The sequence below is a fragment of the Budorcas taxicolor genome, chromosome 8, assembly GCF_023091745.1.
Source record: "Budorcas taxicolor isolate Tak-1 chromosome 8, Takin1.1, whole genome shotgun sequence".
NCBI lineage: Eukaryota > Metazoa > Chordata > Mammalia > Artiodactyla > Bovidae > Budorcas > Budorcas taxicolor.
The window spans coordinates 75,437,994-75,462,280 of NC_068917.1; the positions used below are offsets into that span (position 1 = coordinate 75,437,994).

Genomic DNA, 24,287 nt, shown 5'->3' on the forward strand with positions numbered 1-24,287 from the left:
CCATTGACGTCATAACTGTGAGTGACTAGGTTGAAGCCTGTCATGCTTTCTCAGGACACAGCAGCCTGGGGATGGGCTTAGATCTCAGATGGTGCTAAGAAAACCAGGTACAGAGATCCAGCTCTCTAAATCAGTAACGACACAAGATCTACCCTCAGTGAAAATATGTGGATTGATGCTTAGGGTTGTGGTTCTCACCACCATGTTCCATGAGCCCATCCAAATATTGTCATTTCCCTTCTTTTAGTTTAAAAAAAAATAAAAAGTACTTTTTCTTCCATAAGCCACATCATGTTGTTAAATGTGGTGGGACCAGGTATCCCTGAAAATCAGGGTGGCTCATCTCCAAACTAAATGACACAGCCCATTGGCTAGTCAGAAGATAGTCTGTGGACCAGGGATTCCCTATTTGTGTCTTCACCCTCGTACGCTCCACGTTCTAGTGCGGTAAACGTACAGAGGGCTCCTGGAATTTTGCCCTTTAACAAGATTCTGCTCTGCAGACAGGGTTGTTTAAGGAGTATTGATGAGTTCGACCCTCCTCACTGTGACAATGTGTTCTTTGTTTCCCCCACCCCCCACTAGAGCCCAACCAAGAAATCACAGAGACCCAAGAGTCTCCAGCTGTCAGACAGTCGGCTGACACCAGTTCCTGGCGCTTCACCTCCACAGTCAACACCCCTGAGCCCACCCCAACTCACTCCTAAAGCGACCAGGGCCCTGAGTAAGTTGACCTGTAGAGACCCCTTATAGTCATTTCACTAGGTGATGGAGTATGTTTATGAATCTGGGCCATTTTTAATCAAAATAGCCACAAGGGGTCTGAGATGATAGTCAAGTTGGTTCAGTTTGGTGGTCACGGGTGTCATTCAATTAGATTAGTGTTTGGCCGGAGTCCTTAGGTTGCTAAGACTCATTGAACTTTTCTATACAGGGAGCCGTGGGGCTTTCTTAGTGGCCCAATGGTAAAGAATCTGCCTGCCAGTATAGGAGACACAGGTTCAATCCCTGGGTGGGGAGTAGGAATCCAGGTAGGAACTCCAGTTTAATCCCTGGAGTAAGAAATGGCAACCCACTCCACCCATTCTAGCCTGGAAAATCCCATGAATGGAGAATCCTGGCGGACTACAGCTTCTGTGATCATAAAGAGTCGGACATGACTTAGCAGCAGTACCGGGAGCACCGCAGGGTTTCACTGCCCGTTTTCCAGTGCTGTTGGTGTAAATGAGATCGACTGGACTAGGACTAGATAGGAGGTAATTTAGGAACTGTTGGCCAAGTCGCCATGTGCTTTATGTGGAGAAGGGTCCGAAAGGATAAGAAATAGACAAATTACACTCAGGTTTGGGGAGTCAGCAGTCATCTCAGCACAAGTCCTGAGATGAAGTACAAGAACGCTTAACACAAAGGAACAGTGGAAGAATAGATCATCACCCCAAACAGGAGACTGTAGTCAGCCAACGTCCAAGTTAATCAGGCACAGTTTCCTGGAGGAAGTAGATATTGCACTCTTTAAATCAAGGGTATGTAAGTTCCAGGATCTCATGCCTGATGATCTGAGATGGAGCTGATGGAATAATAATAGACATAAAGTACATAATAAATGTAATGTGCTTGAATCATCCTGAACCCTTCCCCACACCACCACCACTACCACGGTCCGTGGAAAAGTTGTCTGCCGTGAAACCAGTCCCTAGTGCCAAAAAGGTTGGGGACTGCTGCTTTAAATGATAAAATTGTAATAGTCCAATATAACTAGTATTTATTAACTACCTAGTTTGTGACAGATGTTTTTTTCTAAGAACTTGGGATATATCAGAGAACAGAGTAGTACCCTAAGTTCTAGAAAATATTCTCATCTTCAGTGTAATAGTGACACCGTTTAACAAAACATGAAATTTTTACATAAGAATTTCTCATGACGCCTTCTGGTGAAGGAAGGGTGCTACATGTGTCCCAGCGGGTAAGAGGTCTTCATTCTGTCCACAAAAACCATAGAATGTGACCTTAACGATTTGATTGACCAGGTGGTTTAGGGTGGCAGTGTCCAGCGGAAGTGCCATGAGATTCCTTGGTGAGTTCATCTCTCTGCCTTCATCTACTTTGTGTCATTTCCAGGCTCCCCATCATTGCAGACAGATGGACCGACTACGGCTAATGTCCCACCACCCCCTCCCCCCAAAAGCAAGCCCTATGAGAGCAGCCAGAGGAACTCCACAGAGGTAGGAAGGTGGCAGTGGACACTGGGGCCGACGAGCACCCACACTCATGGGAATGTAACCTTGGATTTCCCCAGGTTTTTGATAGGCAGGTAGTCCCATTGATTTGCCACTCTGATCAGTTTTTGATTCATTCCTGAAATGATGAGAGAGTTTTCAATGGGAAGGAAGAAGATGCTGTCTGACCTTTCACTGGATTGAAGGGCCCTCACCCTGGGTCCAGGGGAGGGAAATAAGCCAGGAGTTCTGACTCATACCTGAGTGAATGAGGGATAGTCATTCTGGAAGGGCCTCCAGTGGTTTCCTTTATTTATTCAACACATATTTACTGAGCCCTTACTATATATATGGGCTTCCCAGGTGGCGCTAGTGGTAAAGAATATGCCTGGCAAAGCAGGAGACACAAGAGATGCAGGTTTGGTCTCTGGGTCGGAAAGATCCCCTGGAGTAGGAAATAGCACCTCACTCTAGTTCTCTTGCCTGGAGAATCCCGTGGACAGAGGAGCCTGGTGGGCTACAGTCCATGGGGCTGCAAAGCATTGTACATGGCTGAACATATAGTAATGCTATTTTGGGGAGGCTTCCTTGGTCGCTGAGATGGTAAAGAATCTGCTTGCAATGCAGAAGACCTGGGTTCGATTCCTGGGTCAGGAAGACCCCCTGGAGAAGGGAATGGCACCCCATACCACTATTCTTGGCTGGAGAATTCCATGGACAGAGGAACCTGGCAGGCTACAGTCCATTGGGTCGCAGAGTTGCACACGACTGAGCAACACACACACGAAAGGGAAAAGGGGGAGATTAAATTAGTCAGGTCTCTAAAATTTTGCCTTGGAAAGGCTGTGTAGATAAACTCAGGTCACTTTTAAGCTAACACTGAATGTTGGAAATTTGGAGGAGAAGGCAAAATTGGAAAGAAAGGGAAGACTCATGTCTCCTTTTGTGTATCCACCCCAACAGATTGCACCCCCACTGCCTGTCCGAAGAGAAGCCATAGTCCCACCCCCTCCACCTCCAAAAGTACGGAAATCCGGCATCCTTTCTTTTGAGCCTGGATCCCAGTAAGGATCTTATCCTCTCTCTGGAGCTCTGAGCACCTGGACCACGGATGCCTGGGAATTGGCCTTGGAGAAGCAGGGTCCTCATTGCCCAGGGTCCCTGCTGGCCTCCTTTCCTGATCTGGAACTGAGGTTCACCGGCTCAACACTGGTTTCGTCTTTTCAAAAGCCTCTTTTTGATCCATGCCTGAGGCCCTTCCATTTCTCTTCCCACCGATGTGGAATTCCATAGTTGGCCACTTCCTGTGTTTCTCCCTCACCACTATTACATTTCAGCCTCCAGCACAGGACCACCAGGGTCTCCAGGACCTGGATAAGTTCTTCGTTGGTGCTGGTGGTGGGAAAATCCTCACAAACCTACTCCTTAGAGGAATTTTCTGCTTTGCTTCTGAAAAGCTGTACTTAAGACATTGTTTTCTCATGGACACACCCTGTGATATAACCTATTGGAAGAGACCAACATCAAGTACTTTGGTAGCCAAAATAATCTATCTTTCTGAGGTTTCCCTGTGGTGTTTTTTTTTTTTTTTTTTTGTGGGAAAGAACATCTTTTTCATGGAGATTGGCTGCTTTCAAGTAGGAATGGCTATCATTGTTGAAAGAACGTGGACTCAACTGTGAGCCCTGAACGCCTCTGTTTCCCCCACCCCCACCCCAACCCACCTAAACTGCCCCCCTCCACCTTCCCAGGAGTTCCCCACACTCCCGACTAACGGTCCTCTCCCCTTCCTACCACAGACTCCCAAGGCTCTGACTTTTGCACAGTTTCTTCTATTACCTCGGAGCTCAGATCACTGGATATAAGGGACTTAGAAGCCTGGATTGAACTGCTTTGCTTCGAGATCTCATTGGAATGGTTTGGTGGCCCCCCCATCTGCAACCTGATTTTATCCTGAAGAATACAGTGCAATATCTCTTGTTGATTATTTATTCCTTCTTGATTGTTGAATTGATTTGATGATATGTTCACGGTACCCTCATCAGTCCTCTTTTCAGAAGAAAAGGTAGGGTGATTCAGAGGATCAAATATTATCAGCAGATACGTAAACAGCCAGACAGAACTACAGACCTTTTGAGCTCGAAGGCCCTTAAAAGTCCTACAACAGCCACCCCCCCCCCCCATTTTGTAGATAAGGAAATTGAGGTTAAAGACAGAAAATCCTACTACAGACTCTTCCTAATAACCCAGCTTGCTCGTTGAGTTTATACCTAGATAACATCTCTAGAAAACCCTGATGAATTCTTCAGTCCCTACCCCTAGCTGGAAAAACGGGGGAAATGTCCGAGATAATTTCTGTACTACTTAGCTTTTTATGGCAAAAGAGAGAACATTTAGAGTATGGATGCCCTGGGTCAGCCTGTGGGTGTGCTCACCAGGGACTCTTCCATAGCCTGGCCAGGTCACCTTGCCTTTGAGGTCCAGGAGAGGTGGGGGGTTTCCCAGATGGCTCAGTAGTAAAAGAATCTGCCTGCCAATGTAGGAGACACAGGAGATTTGGGTTCAATCCCTGGGTCAGGAAGATTCTGTGGAGAAGGAAAGGGCAACCCGCTTCACTAACCTTGCCTGGAGAATCCCGTGGACAGAGGATCCTGGCAGCTATAGCCCTTAGGAATCGGACACAACTGAGGGACTGAACACACACACAGGAGGGAGAGAGAGAGAGATTTAACTTCCAAAAATTTGGGTTTTCTTGCCTGCCTCTTCGGGTGCCTGTTTCATCACCACTCCTTCTAGGAGAGATGTGTAAATTCATCACAGCATCAGGGAAGTAAAACCTCTGAGACATGTCCAGGGTCACTGAAGAAGTGAGAATGCATGTTTGCTAGTGCTGGGTTCTTTCTTTGGCTCCACTCAGAGCACTCACGTGTGATGTAGCAGAAAGATGTGAAGAAGCCAGGTCTCTGGAAGTAACCGTTCAGCTTTAAATCAACCCAACTATGGCCTCTCTCAGCGCTGCACACCCCCTTGAATTATTTTAAATTCTCTTGAGCTTTTTCACCTTTCAAAATGGAGGTCATCCCTCCCACACAGACTGCCGGGGGATCGAGTGAGGCTGTCTCTGTGAAGTAGATCCTCACTCTGTGGTCCTTTCTTGTCTCTGCTGGGCCGACAATATTTGAAGCTCTCCACAAGCATGATCGACAGAGGATGAGATGGCTGGATGGCATCACCAACTCGATGGACGTGAGTCTGAGTGAACTCCGGGAGTTGGTGATAGACAGGGAGGCCTGGCGTGCTGCGATTCATGGGGTCACAGAGAGTCGGACATGACTGAGCGACTGAACTGAACAAGCATGATTGATCTTCATTTTTATTGTTTTAGAAGATAATTTGGAGGGTGAGCACAGATTAGTTCTGCACACAACAGTCCCTCTCTAAAAGGTAGCATCTTACATATGACTAGGGACAGATTGTTAACAAGACCTGAAGACAGGGGACTCTCTTGGTGGTCTAGTGGTTAAAAGTCCACCCTTCCAGTGCAGGGGGTGTGGGTTTGATCCCTGGTTGGGGAACTAAGGTTCCACATGCTATGTAGTTCGTCCAAAAATTTTTTTTTTTAAGATCTGGACTTGATTTTAAGTGGCACGAGGAGAGGAGGAAGAGACAATCTGCAGGGCTGACCTGGAACCAGAGCAGCTTCTGAGAAGTTGCAAGGCACACTGGCTGGAGGGGATTCATGAGCTTTACATCCTCCAATTAAAGTAGAAGGATGTAAACTGTGTCACAAAGAAACCTGAAGCATGTTCCTTTCAAGTCACAAGGATGCGTCGTAAGTTCTGGCCTTTGGTCAGAGGTTGGGGCTTCCTAAGGGGCACAGTGGTACAGAATCTACCTGCCAACGCAGGAGACAAGGGTTCGATCTCTGAGTCAGGAAGATTCCCTGGAGGAGGAAGTGGCAACCCGCTTTAGTATTCTTGCCTGGAAAATCCCATGGACAGAGAAGCCTGGCGGGCTACAGTCCGTGGGATCACAAAGAGTTAGACGTAACTGAGCACACACACACGGACATCCAATAGACCAGTGCCCAAATACATTTCCTTTTTTAACATAACGTCTTCCCATAAGATTCCCTTCCCACATTCACGCAAATCCTAGATCTCTCCTGCCTGAATGCACAGGATTCCAGGTCATGTGGTGAATAAGAGGTCCCAGAGGACACTGGACTGCTCACCCTTGATCCGAGAGTCCCATTTGACAAAAGAGCCTAAGTAATGTCTGTCCTGAAGTCAAACAGGGAAGCTGCAAAGAGATGCTTTAGGATTACCATAAAGGTAGGCAAAATACTGAAGAAACAACTGGTCCTTATTTTCCTTGATAAGAACTCAAGTATTGAAAGCCCTTGGAAGTAGCCCCCAAATTGTCACAACCTTTGTGGATGTTGGTTTATGGAATTTTTGTTTGAACTCCTTTCTTCCCTCTCTCTCTCTTTCCATCTAGGCAACTTGTCTTGTTTTGAATTTTTTTTCCCAAGAATCATTTCATGCAGCATAGATTAAACTCTTACTGAATGCCAGACACTGTCCTAACACCCAGGTTGTGACAGTCCAATGTGTTCAAAAGGAACAGCCCCAGATATGAGGATTGTGGTGGGTCACGGGAGTGGCAAGAGAGTGGCATTGGACTTAAGGGAAGCCATAAATAAGGTGCTGGGCCAGGGGTTGCTTTCTCCTTCTCCACCTTCATGCCTTGATTCCAAAATTACACTTGTTTTCCCCTGTCAGAGCCATAAGAAACAACCACCAAACTCAGGTCGCTAAGACAGAGCCAGAGATCAAGCAGGATATGAGATTATAAGCTGCCTTTTCTAACTCTAAGCTTGGAGACTCCTTTCCCTCTCCTTTCCCTGGGTCATGGGGTGATTTCTTATTTTGAAATTAAGGTGTAACACAGACAGTTAAGGTCACAAATCTTAGGTGTACAGATGAATCCAATTTGATAATCGTGTACACTCAAGTTACCACCTCAAAGAGCCACAGGCTTCTCCCAGCCGCCTGGAAGTCTCCCTGGCAACTCTGCTGTCATTTATCAAAGGCATTTAGAAGGCCCTTCTGTTTGTACTATCCTTCCTGTCATTTTGCGGGTTTAATGAAAAGGGAAGGAAAAAAACCCTACTATCAACACACAAGAAGACTTTATAAAGGGTGTACGTTTGGCAGGTCAATTTGGTCAGTCCCTGGACCTTAACCTGAATTTCTTCATATAAAGTACATGTATACATATGTGTGTGTGTGTGTGTGTGTGTGTGTGTGTGTGTGTGTGTGTGTATTTGAGGTTACATGATTTTTTAGAATCCTTTCAGGCCTAGCTTTCTTGTACTTTTAAGTGAATGAAAAAGGGGTGGAGAGTCAGAAGAAATCTTAAGTTTCTCTTCCAAAGCTTTTAAATCCTTACCTCATGACTAAGTAGTATTGTAAAGTTAAATTGGAAAAGGTAAGTTGCCCTTTGGGTGGGTTGAGAGTGGAATTATCAGTTTTACTCTACAAAAGGAGAATGTTTTCCTTTTAAGTTCATGATTTCAGGCTGATGCTTACAGTCCAGCCAAGGCTTATCTCCTTTCTGTGCATCCCAGACTCATCCATTTAGCCACATTTTGTGAACTGTTCATCCAAACTTTGTCAAAAGCCCAGTTGCCTTGATTGTGTGAACTAGTTGGGTTTCAAACACAAAGGGGTAAGAAGATATGCACTGAAGTAGAAAACATTTTGTTCAGATTTGCTGTAATTTATTTTTTAAATTAAAAATGGAAATGTATTTAAAGTTTGTGTATTTAGTTGATTATTACTCTTATATTAATGAAATTATTACCCTTATATTAACTAGGGCTTCCCTTGTGGCTCAGAGGTTAAAGCATGTGCCTCCAATGTGGGAGACCCAGGTTCGATCCCTGGGTCAGGAAGATCCCCTGGAGAAGGAAATAGTAACCCACTCCAGTATTCTTGCCTGGAGAATCCCATGGATGGAGAAGCCTGGTAGGCTACAGTCCATAGGGTCGCAAAGAGTCGGACACGACTGAGCGACTTCATTATACTATTAAAGAAATGAATTCATTCCTGAACATTTTCCTATTGACATATCACACTCTCTTTTGGTTTCGTTTCATTCCAGGTGGTCCTATTTGTTTTAAACTTCTACTCTGGGGGTCACAGGACCATCTTTGCCTAAAAGCAATCAAAACTGCAAACTATTTGGTTCTTTTGTCCACTCACACTCCATTCATCCCTTGGCATGTGAGCTGATGGTTTTCTGATAGCTATTTAATACAATAAGTCCCTTTCATTAATGTATTCACCACAAATAATTAGGCATACTCGTGGCACTAGTGGTAAAGAACTCTCCTACCAATGCAGGGGACAGAAAGGGACACAGCTTCAATCCCTGAATCAGGAAGATTCCCTGGAGTAGGAAATAGCAACCCACTCCAGTATTCTTGCCTAGAGAATCCCATGGGCAGAGGAGCTTGGCAGACTATAGTCCATGGAGTCACAAACAGATGAACATGACTGAGCGACTTAGCATAAGCACAGTGGTGTTAGGAAGTGTTCTAATTTCATTATTTTACATGTAGCTGTCCAGTTTTCCCAGCAACATTTATTGAAGAGGCTGTCTTTGCCCCCACTGAATATTCTTTCCTCCTTTGTCAAAAATAAGGTACCCATAGGTGCATGGGTTTATTTCTGGGCTTTATTCTTGTTCCACGGTCTGTATTTCTATTTTTGTGCCAATACCATACTGTCTTGATGAAGCGTGGTGGCTGCAATGGAGCAGAAGTGTGGCCGAGAGGAGCTGCCCTACGTCCAAGGTAAGGAGCACTGGCTGCGCTTTACTGGATCAGCTGTGAAGAAATACCCCACGTCCAAGGTAAGAGAAACCCAAGTAAGACGGTATGCACTGAGAGGGCATCAGAGGGCGGACAGACTGAAACCACAATCATAGACAACTAGCCGAACTGATCACACGGACCACAGCCTTGTCTAACTCAGTGAAACTAAGCCATGCCATGTGTGGCCACCCAAGATGGGCGGGTCATGGTGGAAAGGTCTGACAGAATGTGGTCCACTGGAGAAGGGAATGGCAAACCACTTCAGTATTCTTGCCTTGAGAATCCCATGAACGGTATGGAAAGGCAAAAAGATACAAAACAAAGATGAACTCCCCAGGTCAGTACGTGCCCAATATGCTACTGGAGATCAGTGGAGAAAACTCCAGAAAGAATGAAGGGATGGAGCCAAAGCAAAAACACCACCCAGTTGTGGATGGGACTAGTGATGGAAGCAAGGTTCAATGCTGTGAAGAGCAATATTGCATAGGAACCTGGAATGTTAGGTCCATGAATCAAAGCAAATTGGAAGTGGCCAAACAGATGACAAGAGTGAACATCGACATTCTAGAAATCCGCAAACTAAGATGGACTGGAATGGGTGAATTTAACTCAGATGACCACTGTGTCTACTACTGTGGGCAGGAATCCCTTAGAAAAAATGGAGTAGCTACCATAGTTAACAAATAAGTCCCAAATGCAGTATTTGGATGCAGGCTCAAAAACGACAGAATGAGCTCTATTCATTTCCAAGGCAAACCATTCAATGTCACGGTAATTCGAGTCTATGCCCTGACCAGTAACGCTGAATAAGCTGAAGTTGAACAGTTTTATGAGGACCTACAAGACCTTCTAGAGCTAAGACCCAAGAAAGATGTCCTTTTCATTATAGGGGACTGGAATGCAAAAGTAGGAAGTCAAGAAACACCTGGAGTAACAAGCAGGTTTGGCTTTGGAATACAGAATGAAGCAGAGCAAAGGCTAATAATAGTTCTCCCAAGAGAACGCACCGGTCATAACAAACAGCCTTTGCCAACAACACAAGAGAAGACTCTATACATGGACATCACCAGATGGTCAACACTGAAATCAGATTGATTATATTCTTTGCAGTCAAAGATGGAGAAGCTCTATACAGTCAGCAAAAACAAGACCAAGAGCTGACTGTGGCTCACATCATGAACTCCTTATTGCCAAATTCAGACTGAAATTGAAAAAAGTGGAGAAACCACTAGACCATTCAGGTATGACCTAAATCAAATCCCTTATGACTGTACAGTGGAAGTGAGAAATAGATTTAAGGGACTAGATCTGACAGAACGCCTGATGAACTATGGACGAAAGTTTGTGAGATTGTACAGGAGACAGGAATCAAGACCATCCCCAAGAAAAAGAAATGCAAAAAAGGAAAATGGCTGTCTGAAGAGGCCTTACAAATAGTTATGAAAAGAAGAGGAGCAAAAAGCAAAGGAGAAAAGAAAGGATATACCCATCTGAGTGCACAGTTCCAAATAATAGCAAGGAGAGAGAAGAAAGCCTTCCTCAGTGATCAAAGCAGAGAAAGAGGAAAACAATCGAACGGGAAAGACTAGAGATCTCTGCAAGAAAATTGAAGATACCAAGGGAACATTTCATGCAAAGATGGGCATAATAAAGGACAGAAATGGTAGGGACCTAACAGAAGCAGAAGGTATTAAGAAGAGGTGGCAAGAAGAACCAGAAAAACTGTACAAAAAAGATCTTCACGACCAAGATAATCACGATGGTGTGATCACTCATCTAGGCCAGGCATCCTGGAATGTGAAGTCAAGTGGGCTTTAGGAAGCATCACTGCAAACAAAGCTAGTGGAGGTGATAGAATACCAGTGTGGCTATTTCAAATCCTGAAAGATGATGCTATGAAAGTGCTGCATTCAATATGCCAGCAAATTTGGAAAACTCAGCAGTGACTGCAGGTCAGTTTTCATTCCAATCCCAAAGAAAGCCAATGCCAAAGAATGCTCAAACTACCGCACAATTGCACTCATTTCACACGCTAGTAAAGTAATGCTCAAAATTCTCCAAGCCAGGCTTCAGCAATACGTGAACAGTGAACTTCCAGGTGTTCAAGCTGGTTTAAGAAAAGGCAGAGGAACCAGAGATCAAATCGCCAAAATCTGCTGGATCATGGAAAAAGCAAGAGAGTTCCAGAAAAACATCTATTTCTGCTTTAATGACTGTGCCAATGCCTTTGACTATGTGGATCACAATAAACTGTGGAAAATTCTGAGAGAGATGGGAATACCAGACCACCTTAACTGCCTCTTGAGAAACCTGTATGCAGGTCAGGAAGCAGCAGTTAGAACTGCACATGGAACAACAGACTGGTTTCAAATAGGAAAAGGAGTACGTCAAGGCTGTATATTGGCATGCTGCTTTTTTAACTTATATGCAGAGTACATCCTGAGAAACGCTGGGCTGGAAGAAGCACAAGCTGGAATCAAGATTACTGGGAGAAATACCAATAACCTCAGATATGCAGATGACACCACCCTTATGTCAGAAAGTGAAGAAGAACTAAAAGAGCCTCTTGATGAAAGTGAAAGAGGAGAGTGAAAAAGTTGGCTTAAAGCTCAACATTCAGAAAACGAAGATCATGGCATCCGGTCTCGTCACTTCATGGGAAATAGATGGGGAAACAGTGTCAGACTTTATTTTGGGGGGCTCCAAAATCGCTGCAGATGGTGATTGCAGCCATGAAATTAAAAGATGCTTACTCCTTGGAAGAAATTTTATGACCAAACTAGACAGCATATTAAAAAGCAGAGACATTACTTTGCCAACAAAGGTCCGTCTAGTCAAGGCTATGGTTTTTCCAGTGGTCATGTATGGATGTGAGAGTTGGACTGTGAAGAAAGCTGAGCACTGAAGAATTGGTGCTTTTGAACTGTGATGTTGGAGAAGACCCTTGAGAATCCCTTGGATTGCAAGGAGATCCAGCCAGTCCATCCTAAAGGAGATCACTCCTGGCTGTTCATTGGAATGACCAATGTTGAAGCTGAAACTCCAATACTTTGGCCACCTAATGTGAAGAGCTCATTTGAAGAGACCCTGATGCTGGGAAAGATTGAGGGCAGGAGGAGAAGGGGATGACAGAGGATGAGATGGTTGGATGGCATCACCGACTCAATGGACATGGGTTTGGGTGGACTCCGGGTGTTGATGATGGACAGGGAGGCCTGGCGTGCTGCGATTCATTGGGTTGCAAAGAGTCAGACATGACTGGAGTGACTGAGCTGAACTGAACTTGATGACTGTAGCTTTTTGTATAATCTAAAGTCAGGAAGGTTGATTCTTCCATCTCCATTCTTCTTTCTCCAGTCTCTCTTGGCTATTTGGGGTCTTTTCTGTTTCCATATGAATTGTGAAATTCTTTGTTCTAGTTCTGTGAAAAATGCCATTGGTAATTTGATAGGGGTTCCATTGAGTCTGTAGATTGCATTTGGTAGTATACTCATTTTCACCATTTCCTACCCAGGAACATGGTATATATCCCTCCATCTGTTTATGTCATCCTTTATTTCTTTCATTACTGTCTTATAATTTTCTGTATACAGTTCTTTTGTCTCCTTATGTAAGTTTATTCCTAGATATTTAATTCTTTTTGTTGCAATGGTGAATGGGATTGATTCATTAATTTCTCTTTCTGATTTTTCATTCTTAGTATATAGAAATGCAAGTGATTTCTGTATATTGATTTTGTATCCTACAACTTTGCTAAATTCACTGATTAGCTATAGTTTTCTGATACTATCTTTAGGGTTTTCTATGTACAGTATCGTGTCATCTGCAAAGAGAGCTTTACTTCTTCTTTTCTGATCTGGATTCCTTTTATTTCTTTTTGTTCTCTGATTGCTGTAACTAGAATTTTCCAGAACTATGTTGAATAATAGTGGCAAAAATGGACACCCTTGTCTTGTTCCTGATCTTAGAAATGCTTTCAGTTTTTCATCATTGAAAATAATGTTTGCTGTAGGCTTATCATATATGGCCTTTACTATGTTGAAGTAAGTTCCTTCTATGCCCATTTTTTTGAAGAGTTTTAATCATAAATCCAACCAGTCCATTGTGAAGGAGATCAGCCCTGGGATTTCTTTGGAAGGAATGATGCTAAAGCTGAAACTCCAGTACTTTGGCCACCTCATGCGAAGAGTTGACTCATTGGAAAAGACTCTGATGCTGCGAGGGATTGGGGGCTGGAGGAGAAGGGGACAACAGAGGATGAAATGGCTGGATGGCATCACGGACTTGATGGACGTGAGTCTGAGTGAACTCTGGGAGTTGGTGATGGACAGGGAGGCCTGGCATGCTGCAGTTCATGGGGTCACAAAGAGTCGGACACGACTGAGCAACTGAACTGAACTGAATCATAAATGGGTGCTGAATTTTGTCAAAAGCTTTTTCTGCATCTATTATCATTTGGTTTTTATCTTTCAGTTTGTTAACTTAGTGTATCACATTGATTGATTTGTGTCTATTGAAGAATCCTTGCATTCCTGGAATAAACCCAACTTAATCATTGTGAATGAGCTTTTCACTGTGTTGCTGAGTTCTGTTTGCTAAGATTTTGTTGAGGATTTTTGCATCTATGTTCATCAGTGATATTGGCCTATAGTTTTCTCTTTGTGTGTTATCTTTGTCTGGTTTTGGTATCAGGGTGATGGTGGCCTTGTAGAATGAGTTTGGAAGTGATCCATCCTCTGCAATTTTTTGAAAGAGTTTTAGAAGGATCGGGATTAGCTCTTCTCTAAATGCTTGATAGAATTCTCCTGTGTAGTCATCTGCTCTTGGGCTTTTGTTTTTTTGGAGATTTTTGATTACAGCTTCAATTTCAGTGCTTGTAATTGGGTTGCACATAATTTCTATTTCTTCCTGGTTCAGTCTTGGAGTATTGAACTTTTCTAAGAATCTGTCCATTTCTCCCAGGTTATCCATTTTGTTGCCATGTAGTTGTTCATGATAGTCTCTTATAACCCTTTGTATTTCTGCATTGTCTGCTGTAACCTCTCCTTTTTCATTTTTAATTTTGTTGATTTGATTCTTCTCTCTCTTTTTCTTGATGAGTCCGGCTAAAGGTTTGTGAATTTTGTTTATCTTCTTAAAGAATCAGTTTTAGGTTTATTAATCTTTACTTTCATTTGCTTCTTTCATTCCGTTTTCATTTATTTCTGCTCAGATCTTTATGATTTCTTTCCTTCTACTAATTTTGGTGTTTGTTGTTGTTGTTGTTGTTGTTGTTCTTTTTCCAGTTGTTTTAGGTGTAAAGTTACATGTCTATTCGATGTTTTTCTTGTTTCCTGAGGTAGGATTGCATTGCTATAAACTTTCCTCTTAGGACTGCTTTTGCTGCATCCCATAGGTTTTGAGTTGTCGTGTTTTCATTGTCATTTGTTTCTAGAAATTTTTTTTTTCCCTTTTGGTATTTCAGTAACCTGTTGGTTATTTAGAAATGTGTTGTTTAATCTCCATGTGTTTGTGCTTCTTACAGGTTTTTTCTTGTAATTGATGTCTAGTCTCATAGTGTTTTCATTGGAAAAAATGCTTGATACAACTCCAATTTTCTTAAATTTACTGAGGTTAAATTTGTGATCCAAGATGTGGTCTATCCTGGAGAATGTTCCATGTACTCTTGAGAAGAAGGTGTATTCTTCTGCATTTGGATGGAATGTCCCAAAGATATCAATGAGGTCCATCTCATCTAAAGTATCATTTAAGACTTGTGTTTCCTTATTTTCTGTTTTGATGATCTGTCCATTGGTGTGAGTGGGGTGTTAAAGTCTCCCACTATTACTGTGTTACTGTCAATTTCTCCTTTTATGCCTGTTAGTGTTTGTCTTATGTATTGAGGTGCTCCTATGTTGGGTGCATAGATATTTACAATTGTTATGTCTTCCTTTTGGATTGATCCCTCAATCATTATGTAGTATCCTTCCTCATCTCTTCCTTATCTCATTTTTATTTTAAAGTCTATTTCGTCTGCTATGAGATTGCTATGCCAGCTTCCTTTTGCTTCCCATTTGCATGGAATATATTTTTCCATCCTTTCACTTTCAGTCTATATGTGTTTTGAGGACTGAAGTGGGTTTCTTGTAGACAGCTATGTATGGGTCTTTTTTTTTTTTTTTAATGCATTCATCCAGTCTGTGTCCTTTTGTTTGAGCATTTAATCCATTTACATTTAAAGTAATTATTGATATATATGTTCCTATTGCCATTTTCTTAATTGTTTGGGGTTGATTTTGTAGATCTCTTTTCTTCTCTTGTATTTCTTGACTATATAAGTCCATTTAATATTTGTTGTAAAGCTGGTTTGGTGGTACTGAATTCTCTTAACATTTGCTTGTCTGAAAAGGTTTTTGTTTCTCCATCAATTTTGAATGAGATCCTTACCACGTACAGTAATCTTGGTTGTAGGTTTTCCCGTTTCAGTACTTTAAATAGATCCTGCCATTCCCTTCTGGCCTGCAGAGTTTCTGCTGAAAGATCAGCTGTTAAGCGTATGAGGTTTCCCTTGTATGTACTTGTTGCTTCTCCCTTGCTGCTTTTAAAATTCTTTCTTTGTGTTTAGTGTTTGTTAGTTTGATTAGTATGTGTCTTGGCATGTTTCTCCTTGGGTTTTTCCTGTATAGGACTCTGTGCCTCTGGGACTTCATTAACTATTTCCTTTTCCATGTTGGGGAACTTTTCAACTGTAATCTTTTCAAAAAATTTCTCATACCCTTTCTTTTTCTGTCCTTCTTCTGGGACCCCTACAATTTTAATGTTTGTGTGTTTGATATTGTCCCGAAGGTCTCTGAGACTATCCTCAGCTCTTTTCATTCTTTCTACTTTATTCTGATCTTCAGAAGTTATTTCCACCATTTTATCTTCCATCTCACTGATTCATTCTTCTGCTTCAGATATTCTGCTTTTGATTCCTTTCAGAGTATTTGTAATTTCAGTAATTGTGTTGTTTGTCTCTGCATGTTTATTCTTTAATTCTTCTAGGTCTTTCTTAATTGACTCTTGCATTTTATCCATTTTGTTTTCAAGGTTTTTGATCATCTTTGTTATCATTATTCTGAATTCTTTTTCAGGTAGTTTGCCTATTTCCTCTTCATTTATTTGGACTTCTGTGTTTCTAGTTTGTTCCTTCATTTGTGTAGTGTTTCTCTGAATTTCATTAGATATTTTTTAACTTATTGTGTTTGAGATCTCCTTTTCCGAGGCTTCAAGGTTGAATTCTTTCTTCCTTTTGGTTCCTGCCCTCCTAAGGTTGGTCCAGTGGCTTCTGTAAGCTTCTTATAGGGTGAGATTTGTGCTGAGTTTTTGTTTGTTTGTTTTTCCTCTGATGAGCAAGGCTGAATGAGGTGGTAGTCCTTTCTGCTGATGATTGCATTTGTATTTTTGTTTTGTTTGTTGTTTAGATGAGGCATCCTGCACAGGGAGCTACTGGTGGTTGGGTGATGCTGGGTCTTGTATTCAAGTGGTTTCCTTTGTGTGAGTTCTCACTATTTGATACACCCTATCAATAACTTCAGATATGCAGATGACACCACCCTTATGTCAGAAAGTGAAGAAGAACTAAAGAGCCTCTTGATGAAAGTGAAAGAGGAGAGTGAAAAAGTTGGCTTAAAGCTCAACATTCAGAAAACTAAGATCATGGCATCTGATCTCATCACTTCATGGGAAATAGATGGGGAAATGGTGGACACAGTGTCAGACTTTATTTTGGGCGGCTCCAAAATCACTGCAGATGGTGATTGCAGCCATGAAATTAAAAGATGCTTACTCCTTGGAAGGAAAGTTATGACCAACCTAGACAGCATATTAAAAAGCAGAGACATTACTTTGCCAACAAAGGTCTGTCTAGTCAAGGCTATGGTTTTTCCAGTGGTCATGTATGGATGTGAGAGTTGGACTGTGAAGAATGCTGAGGGCCGAAGAACTGATGCTTTTGAACTGTGGTGTTGAAGAAGACTTGAGAGTCCCTTGGACTGCAAGGAGATCCAACCAGTCCATCCTAAAAGAGATCAGTTCTGTGTGTTCATTGGAAGGACTGAGGCTAAAGCTGAAACTCCAATACTTTGGCCACCTCATGTGAAACGTTGACTCACTGGAAAAGACCCTGATGCTGGGAGGGATTGGCGGCAGGAGGAGAAGTGGACGACAGAGGATGAGATGGCTGGATGGCATCACTGACTCGATGGACATGAGTTTGGATGAACTCCAGGAGTTGGTGATGGACAGGGAGGCCTGGTGTACTGCAATTCATGGGGTCGCAAAGAGTCGGACATGACTGAGCGACTGAACTGAACTGAGAAGAGTATGGCAACCAATATTTGCCGACATGCTCCAGTATTCTTGCCTGGAGAACACCCTTTCCTGACAGAAGCCTGGCAGGCCACAGTCTACAGGGTCGAAAAGAGTTGGACACTACCAAGGAGGCTGAAGACTTTTTGCCTGTGGCAGCTCTGCCCAGTGAGAGTTGAGCATGAAGATGGCACAGCTGCTTTGCTTGTGGGAACCCTGGCGGTGCCAGTGTGCAGGGGCATGGACTTCCTGAAAGTGAAGTTGCTCAATCATGTCCGACTATGCGACCCCATGGACTGTAGCCCACCAGACTCCTCCATCCATGGGATTCTCCAGGCAAGGGTACTGGAGTGGGTTGTATTTCCTTCTCCAGGGGAACTTCCTGACCCATGGATGGAACCTGGGTCTCCAGCATTATAGGCAGACACTTTACCATGTGAGCCACCAGGGAAATCCTCCACCACAAGGATTATGGCCCTATCAGAGTCTTCGCAAACCTCTTGTAGCTGGCTATTAGAAGGCCTCTTTGGCCAGTCTTTCTCCATAGCTTTGCCTGTTCAGGCATTTAGAGGGCTTCCGTGACTGGGGTCCTTCTCTGTTGTTTGGCACATCAGGCACATAAAGGGGTGGGGGGGGGGGGGGCGGGGGCTGGCTGGGGTCCTACTCTGTAGATCAGCACATCAGGTACTTAAAGGGGCACCCTGGGTGGGGCCCTGCTCTGTGGTTCAGTGTGTCAGGCGTTTGATGGGCCAGCCTCTCTATTATTCAGCTGCCAATGCTGGCGTGTGGAGGGGAGAGAGGCTATGGTGATGGCTCCACCCACTATGCATGACTCAGCAGTATCACCTTGCTTTCATGGCTGCCTGTTTTTCCTCCACGGGCATTTCCCACCACAGTCTCCTTCCTCACATCCCCTCAGTCTGTCTCTCCGCAGTCAACAGCAGCCCTCACTCTGGGATTGCTCCACAATCCCTAAACTCCAGCTCCCAGCTGCTGCGCCCTCTGGGGTATGTATGGCTGTGGCAGGACTGTCTGATTCTCATTCCATTTAGGCTGCTACAAATCAGCTGTTTCACTCTCAGCCTTACATGTTTCTCCTCTGATGCAGACAGTTGCCCCCATGTGGGTATCAGACCCCTGCTTCAGTTCCCCCACCCGCCGAGGGTGGGTCCAGCCCTACAGACACTCCTGTTTTTCCCCCTAGTTCCTACCGAGCTTTGCGCGGGTTTATATATTCATTTCCGCTGGTCAGGTACCCCTGTCCGCTCTCAGCTGGTGTTCTGCATGCACTTCTGTGTCTGAAGGTATATTCCTGATGTATCCATTGAGAGAGACGTACTCCACGTCCACCTACTCCTGCGCCATCTTGTTCTCCTCATTTTAAAGGGAAGTAATAACATCCATTTTCCAAGGCTGTTCCAAGGGTTAGTGAAAAATTTATGCATCTATTATATCTAGTCCATTCTGGAGAAAGAATGGTGCCAGTGCTGTTTGACCAGGGGACACAGGAACACCTGACACCTGTCTTCAACTGACTATAATCCATATGTTTCTGAACTGAAATAATCAGAAAACTCAGACAGGGGAACAGTATTATTTTTAGGGCTTGGTCCAAATCTCATTATGCACCTCTTGCTCTGATGAACCTAGAGGGACCAAATGGAGCCCAAAGGATCGCTGGACCAGGAGCCCAGTGAGGCCTTCTTTCCCCGAGGCCTTTCTTAGGCTCTGGTTGACTTACAAAGGGATTGGAGACAATCTGGGGTGAGTGGGGAAACTTTGGCCTTGGGCCCATCTAACTTCTGTAGGTCAGAGAGAAAGCTTTCACCCCATAGAAAACTGGACTGAATTGGTATTGGGCTTAGAGCGATCGTCCTGTGAGTGCAGGGTGGTGGTGGGAGTGGAGGAGGAAGGGAGCCATGGGATTCCTTGAGTCAACAATAACACTGCCTTTGTGTTACCTCCTCTTCTCTGTACCCCACGCCCCACGCAGTCAACACATTTAGGTGTACCCCCTTGGAGGCTTGTGGGCTTCCCAGGTGGCACTAGTGGTAAAAAACCTGCCTGCCAGTGCAGGAGACATAAGAGACGCTTGTTCGATCCCTGAGTCAGGAAGATCCCCTGGAGGAGGGCCTGGCAACATACTCCAGTATTCTTGCCTGGAGAATCCTTTGGACAGAGGAGCCTGGTGGCTACAGTCCATAGGGTCACAATGAGCTGGACAGGACTACAGTGACTTAACACACTAGTATGCATGGAGGCTTACCATGTCCCTCCCACACCAGAGTTCTGAGTTAGAGAAAAACTTAACATTTATGCCATTTTATTCCCAATACAAGCACTTCCATCATGAAATCCATGCAACCTGGTGTAAGAATTTCTGAAATTCACACAATTTACAGACGTTAAATGGGTCACAGATTTCAAAATCAGAATTATACTTCAGTGTTATCAGTTTTTCTGGTCCTGTGGATTTATATTTTCCTCTGCCCAGTTTCCTCTTCAATCAGACTTTCCTGAAAAATAAGTCAGTAATAAATACATCAAAGTTGATTTTCTGAGCTGAATGTCAACTTTTTTTGACATTTAAATTTTAAAAAATATTGATATTTAAATAATAAATCCATTTGTTTTTTTCATACTAAAAAGTGCTAGAGAGTTGGGTCATGCTTTATAAATCAAATAAACAAGATCTATTAATACATTGTTTCTAAGTATAGGGTGTGAGGACAGAGGTGAAAGAGAAGTTTGTCTTTTGACTTGTTCATCTATTACTAATCCAGTCTTTGCTTCAATTCTGTCTTTCTAGTGTCATAGTCAGAAAATGTCACAGCTTGCTTTTATTTTATCATGAGGTAAGTAGGATTGAAAAAAAAAGGAAATAAAGATATTTGTCCACTTTTTTTAAAAAAAGAGTGGTGTTTACATTTTACTGATTTATTTTTAAAAATTTATTTGGCTGCACCTGGTCTTAGTTGCGGCATGTGGGATCTAGTTCTCTGACCAGGGATTGAACCTGGGCCCTCTGGGTTGGGAGCACGGAGCCTTAGCCAGTGGACCACCAGAGAAGTCCCTGTCCACTTTTTCTTTGTCCTGTCATTCATCTGCAGATGTGATGTATTCAGGCTTTCTCTGTTCCTGGGCATAACTGAAAATGATCTGTCATGCTTTCTCCATAGAATTCTCCAGGCAAGAATACTGGAGTGGGTTGCCATGCCCTTCTCCAGGGGATCTTCCCAACTCAGGGATTGAACTCAGGTCTCCCACACTGCAGACAGATTCTTCACCATCTGAGCCAGCAGTAAAGCCTGTAATGCCTTCTAACTGCTGCAAATAAGTGGACCACATTGCTCAGAGAATATCAATATTGAATTCAGGATTCAATTTCTATATTCAAGTCTCTTTATATATTTAAAAAAAATAAAAACCCTACATTGAGTTAGTAGGGTTCCATTTAGGGTGGAAATTTGGAAACTGGTTTGTCCAATCAGAAAACCAGAAATCAAATCTGTAGCTCTGAATTGTATATTGATCCGTCGGGGATTTTTTTAATCCAAAAAGAAAATTCTGTACCATACCAGTTTTGATTTCTACATTTCCTGGGGAAAACTGTATTATACCAAGAAATCTTGAAGAATTTGGTGGAGAAGTGTGATTTAGCCTAGAGTAGAATAATCTAGAGAGTTTGATGAATATACTTGAAGAACTGACATGTAGCTATGGAAGGAAATTTGTCAGTCATTCCTAAGCCAGAGCTGAGATTAGTGGACACCGTTTGCAAAGAGATTTCAATTTAAGAAATGAAAAAAGATTCCAGCCATTAGCACTGTGTAACCACTGAAAAAAGGCGTTAAGAAATGACAAGGGCCCAGTACAAGAGGAATTCAGGCCGTCAGGAAGGTAAGCCCTGCAGGGGCTGAGAGGGAGTTGTCCTAAGAGGATGACCAAAGAGGCGGTACCCAAGACCCATCCATCTCCAAAGCTCCAAGTTGTTAACACTGTAACTCACCAGAGCTTCTTTCAGGTCCCTCAGAGGAGAATGGGACTGGTGAACAATGCACCCACAGCGCTTAGGTTCTACTGGCTGATCGACCTCTTTGGCTATCTGCGAATAAAGATTATTGAAGATGGAGGTAAAGAAATGAAATGGGATTTTTCGTTTCCACCAAAAATTGTGTGTAGAAGGTGAAGTCAGGGGACTATGGGACTGAGAAAGTTGCGAGTTGGGATGGGGACTTTATATTTTTCAATTCTCCTTTTAAAAAATGTTAATTTTTTTTTTTTTTATGGCTGCACCATCCAACATGTAGGATTTTTAAATTTTTTTTTTTTTATGGGATGCTGTCAGACACTTTTATAGATTGGTGTGCAGCTCTGGAGGCCATAGTAAGGAGAGAGAATATTTTTCTCCCTAGAGCTGATGAAAATGAAGTCCTTTGAACCTCACAAGGAGATGGTATACAAAAAAAAAAAAAAAATACAAGAGCTTATAGTTAAGACTAGGATTGATCTAATTTTCTAGTTTTTACTAAATATGTCATAGTTAATAGAGAATTGCTTCACAAATAGTCTGTGGAGAGGATTCTGGGCTTATTTCATACTGTGCATGTGCTAAGTCACTTCAGTCATGTCCATCTCTTTGCAACCCCATGGACTGTAGCTTGCCAGGCTCCTCTGTCCATAGGATTCTCCAGGCAAGAGTACTGGAATGGGTTGCCATTTCCTCCTCCAGGGGATCTTCATGACCCAGAGGTGGAACCCAGGTCTCCTGCATTACAGACAGATGATTCTTTACCACTGAGCCACCTGGGAAGCCTTACTGTTTCTAGGTCTTTTGGCGATTCTGTATCCTTAGAGTATAGCTTGCTCCTTTGCACCTGTTCCTCTGAAATCATTCCTGTTCTTTGTTCCATGGGTCTCTGAATTAAAGCAGGAATGGGGCTTGACTTGGGAAGTGCCTTATCTCCCCAGGAATACCTGTGTCAGGGACAAGAATCCATAGCACACTTGGGCACACAGAGGATTTTAATAAGCTTCAACTGGATCACATAAGCCATGTCTCATTTTGAAGTTGAGAGGGACTTACCTCTTGGAAAGAATCAACCACATTCTCAGCATTTCTCTTTCCTCCAGGGCGCAGCCCATAGGACCAGTGTTGACCAGAGCAACCCACCACACAGAAAGTCAGCAGGATTAGTCCAGCTAGAAGTTTGGGAGTCAGCTCCATTCTGAGGAATATCAACACAGTGATAAAAATAGACCCAGAATGGGTTAAGCAAAGACCTCTTTGGTGAAAAGCCTAACTCTGGGGTCACTCACCCAGCAGAAGACGAAAGTGGGAGTGATCTACAGTTTTCACATAAAGGTACTTTCTTGCCTTGGAGACAAAGCCAGTCCTTTAAACTAACATGTTGAGTACTTTTCAGAACTAAACTGTTCTGATTTTTATTATTTATTTGGTTATCCAAACCTCAGGATTCCACCTTTATCAAATTCACTTTTTGCCTTAGTACTTTCTCCCCCTGTGATTGAGATTTTTTCCTGAGATAAAGAAAACTAGGCCATCTGCTCTGAAAAGTGGCTCCGACTAGAAGTCTCTGGTTAATAAAAGTTGCTTGACATTAAATGGTTACTCTATGGTGCTAATTGTGTTTTGCTGAGTGTGTGTCCTTTGGTCTTCCACATGGCCGCTGACTGGACCATCTGTGAGTATGAGAGAAGACCTCACACCTTTCAAAGCTCCGAGTCCCAGACCAGCTGCCTCCCTGGCCACAGAAGCCTTCAGCCATCTGATGACATGTGGAATTCTTACAGATTAAATTTCCATTGGTGGGGAAGAAGCTAAAGACAAACCAAATATTGGTTGATGAGCTCTTGCAGTTCCCCACAGGCTGGAGCTCTGTGGCTGGAGGTGACAAGGACCAAGAAGGTCAAGGCTTCTTTAGACACCACACCTGGCCTTAAGCCCTTAGGGTATAAAATGCCCTATAGACAGACAATAGCATGCAGTCTAAACAAAAGTTTTAGAAATACAAAGCATTTTACCTGTTTGAGAGCAGAGAGTCCCCCAAATCTCAAGCTTCCTTTGAAGTGTGTTGAATCTGACTGTTCATTTTTCTAGCTTCCTTTTTATATGAAGCTTTTCCAAGACACTGAAATCTTCCCCACTGGTAAACTGCATTGCACATGGACTATGATTTGTTGTTTTTTTTAAATAGTAATTTCTTAAAGCCTCACATCAAGCCCTTAATGGTGTATATAATTGGAACACCCACTGGTGTATCTGTTAAATTTAGTTAAATCTTGGCCATTAAAATCTCACCTTAGACTTTAATAGTCAAGGCCACAATTCAGAGATTAAAATCTAGCTATGTAGAATTCCCTTGAGGAAACTGACAGGCCAATCAAGAGTTCAAGGAAAATAGGTGTCTTAGACTAAGTCATGCTAAATGGCACACATGGAAACTGTCACAGAGGAGCCCATGTAATAGTAATGGTATAGTCAGGATGTATAGGAGCAGGTCTCAGCCCTTAGATTCCCCATGTGTAAAATGAGCTGAGTTATAAGAAGTGAGTATTGGTACTGTCCCAAACCCATACAGAATCGCTAAAGTAGATGGTAGGAGTTTGGAAATCCCCTAGTCTTCTACCCTCCAGGTTTCTTCTTTGACTATTTGTTATTTTTTTAAATTTTTATCAGAGTATAGTTGATCGACAAGGCTGTTACCTTCTGTTGTACAGCAAAGGGAACCAGCCACACACATACATATACCCGCTCTCTCTCCCAACTCTGTCCCTTATAGGTCATCACAGAGTATTGGGTAGAGTTCCTTGTGTATACAGCAGGTCTATTTATTTAA

At 43.1% G+C, this 24,287-nt stretch overlaps 2 protein-coding genes across 6 annotated transcripts in view; one reads left to right on the top strand and one right to left on the bottom strand.

Annotated features, from left to right (window-relative positions):
* DOCK5 (dedicator of cytokinesis 5) overlaps positions 1-4,140 on the top strand; it is a 278,155-nt gene extending 274,015 nt beyond the window's left edge. For 3 of the 5 annotated variants that reach the window (XM_052645001.1, XM_052645002.1, XM_052645004.1), the window contains 3 exons: positions 586-724; positions 2,119-2,222; positions 3,180-4,140. In XM_052645001.1, the coding sequence (XP_052500961.1) occupies positions 586-724; positions 2,119-2,222; positions 3,180-3,284 (348 nt within the window). In that variant the 3' untranslated portion in view covers positions 3,285-4,140. Of the gene's footprint in view, positions 1-585; positions 725-1,090; positions 1,257-2,118; positions 2,223-3,179 lie in introns of those variants that run through there. The other 2 variants (XR_008199821.1, XM_052645003.1) reach the window with 2 other exon arrangements.
* Positions 4,141-19,901: 15,761 nt separating this feature from the next.
* Positions 19,902-22,660, bottom strand: GNRH1 (gonadotropin releasing hormone 1). The gene is made up of 3 exons (XM_052645415.1): positions 22,514-22,660; positions 21,437-21,532; positions 19,902-19,943 (listed from the first exon to the last, which is right to left on the bottom strand). Exons 1-3 carry the CDS (start codon positions 22,652-22,654, stop codon positions 19,902-19,904), a joined length of 279 nt encoding a protein of 92 aa, XP_052501375.1. The 5' UTR covers positions 22,655-22,660.
* Between the last annotated feature and the right edge of the window lie 1,627 nt (positions 22,661-24,287).

What these genes read in the sequence shown, in the direction of transcription:
- GNRH1 (XM_052645415.1), bottom strand. Translation starts at nt 22,654, where the DNA reads ATGGAGCTGACTCCCAAACTTCTAGCTGGACTAATCCTGCTGACTTTC. An exon ending in TGGTTGATTCTTTCCAAGAG is followed by an intron (nt 21,533 to 22,513) that starts GTAAGTCCCTCT and finishes CTTTATTCGCAG; the next exon opens with ATAGCCAAAGAGGTCGATCA. An exon ending in GGGACCTGAAAGAAGCTCTG is followed by an intron (nt 19,944 to 21,436) that starts GTGAGTTACAGT and finishes CTTATTTTTCAG; the next exon opens with GAAAGTCTGATTGAAGAGGA.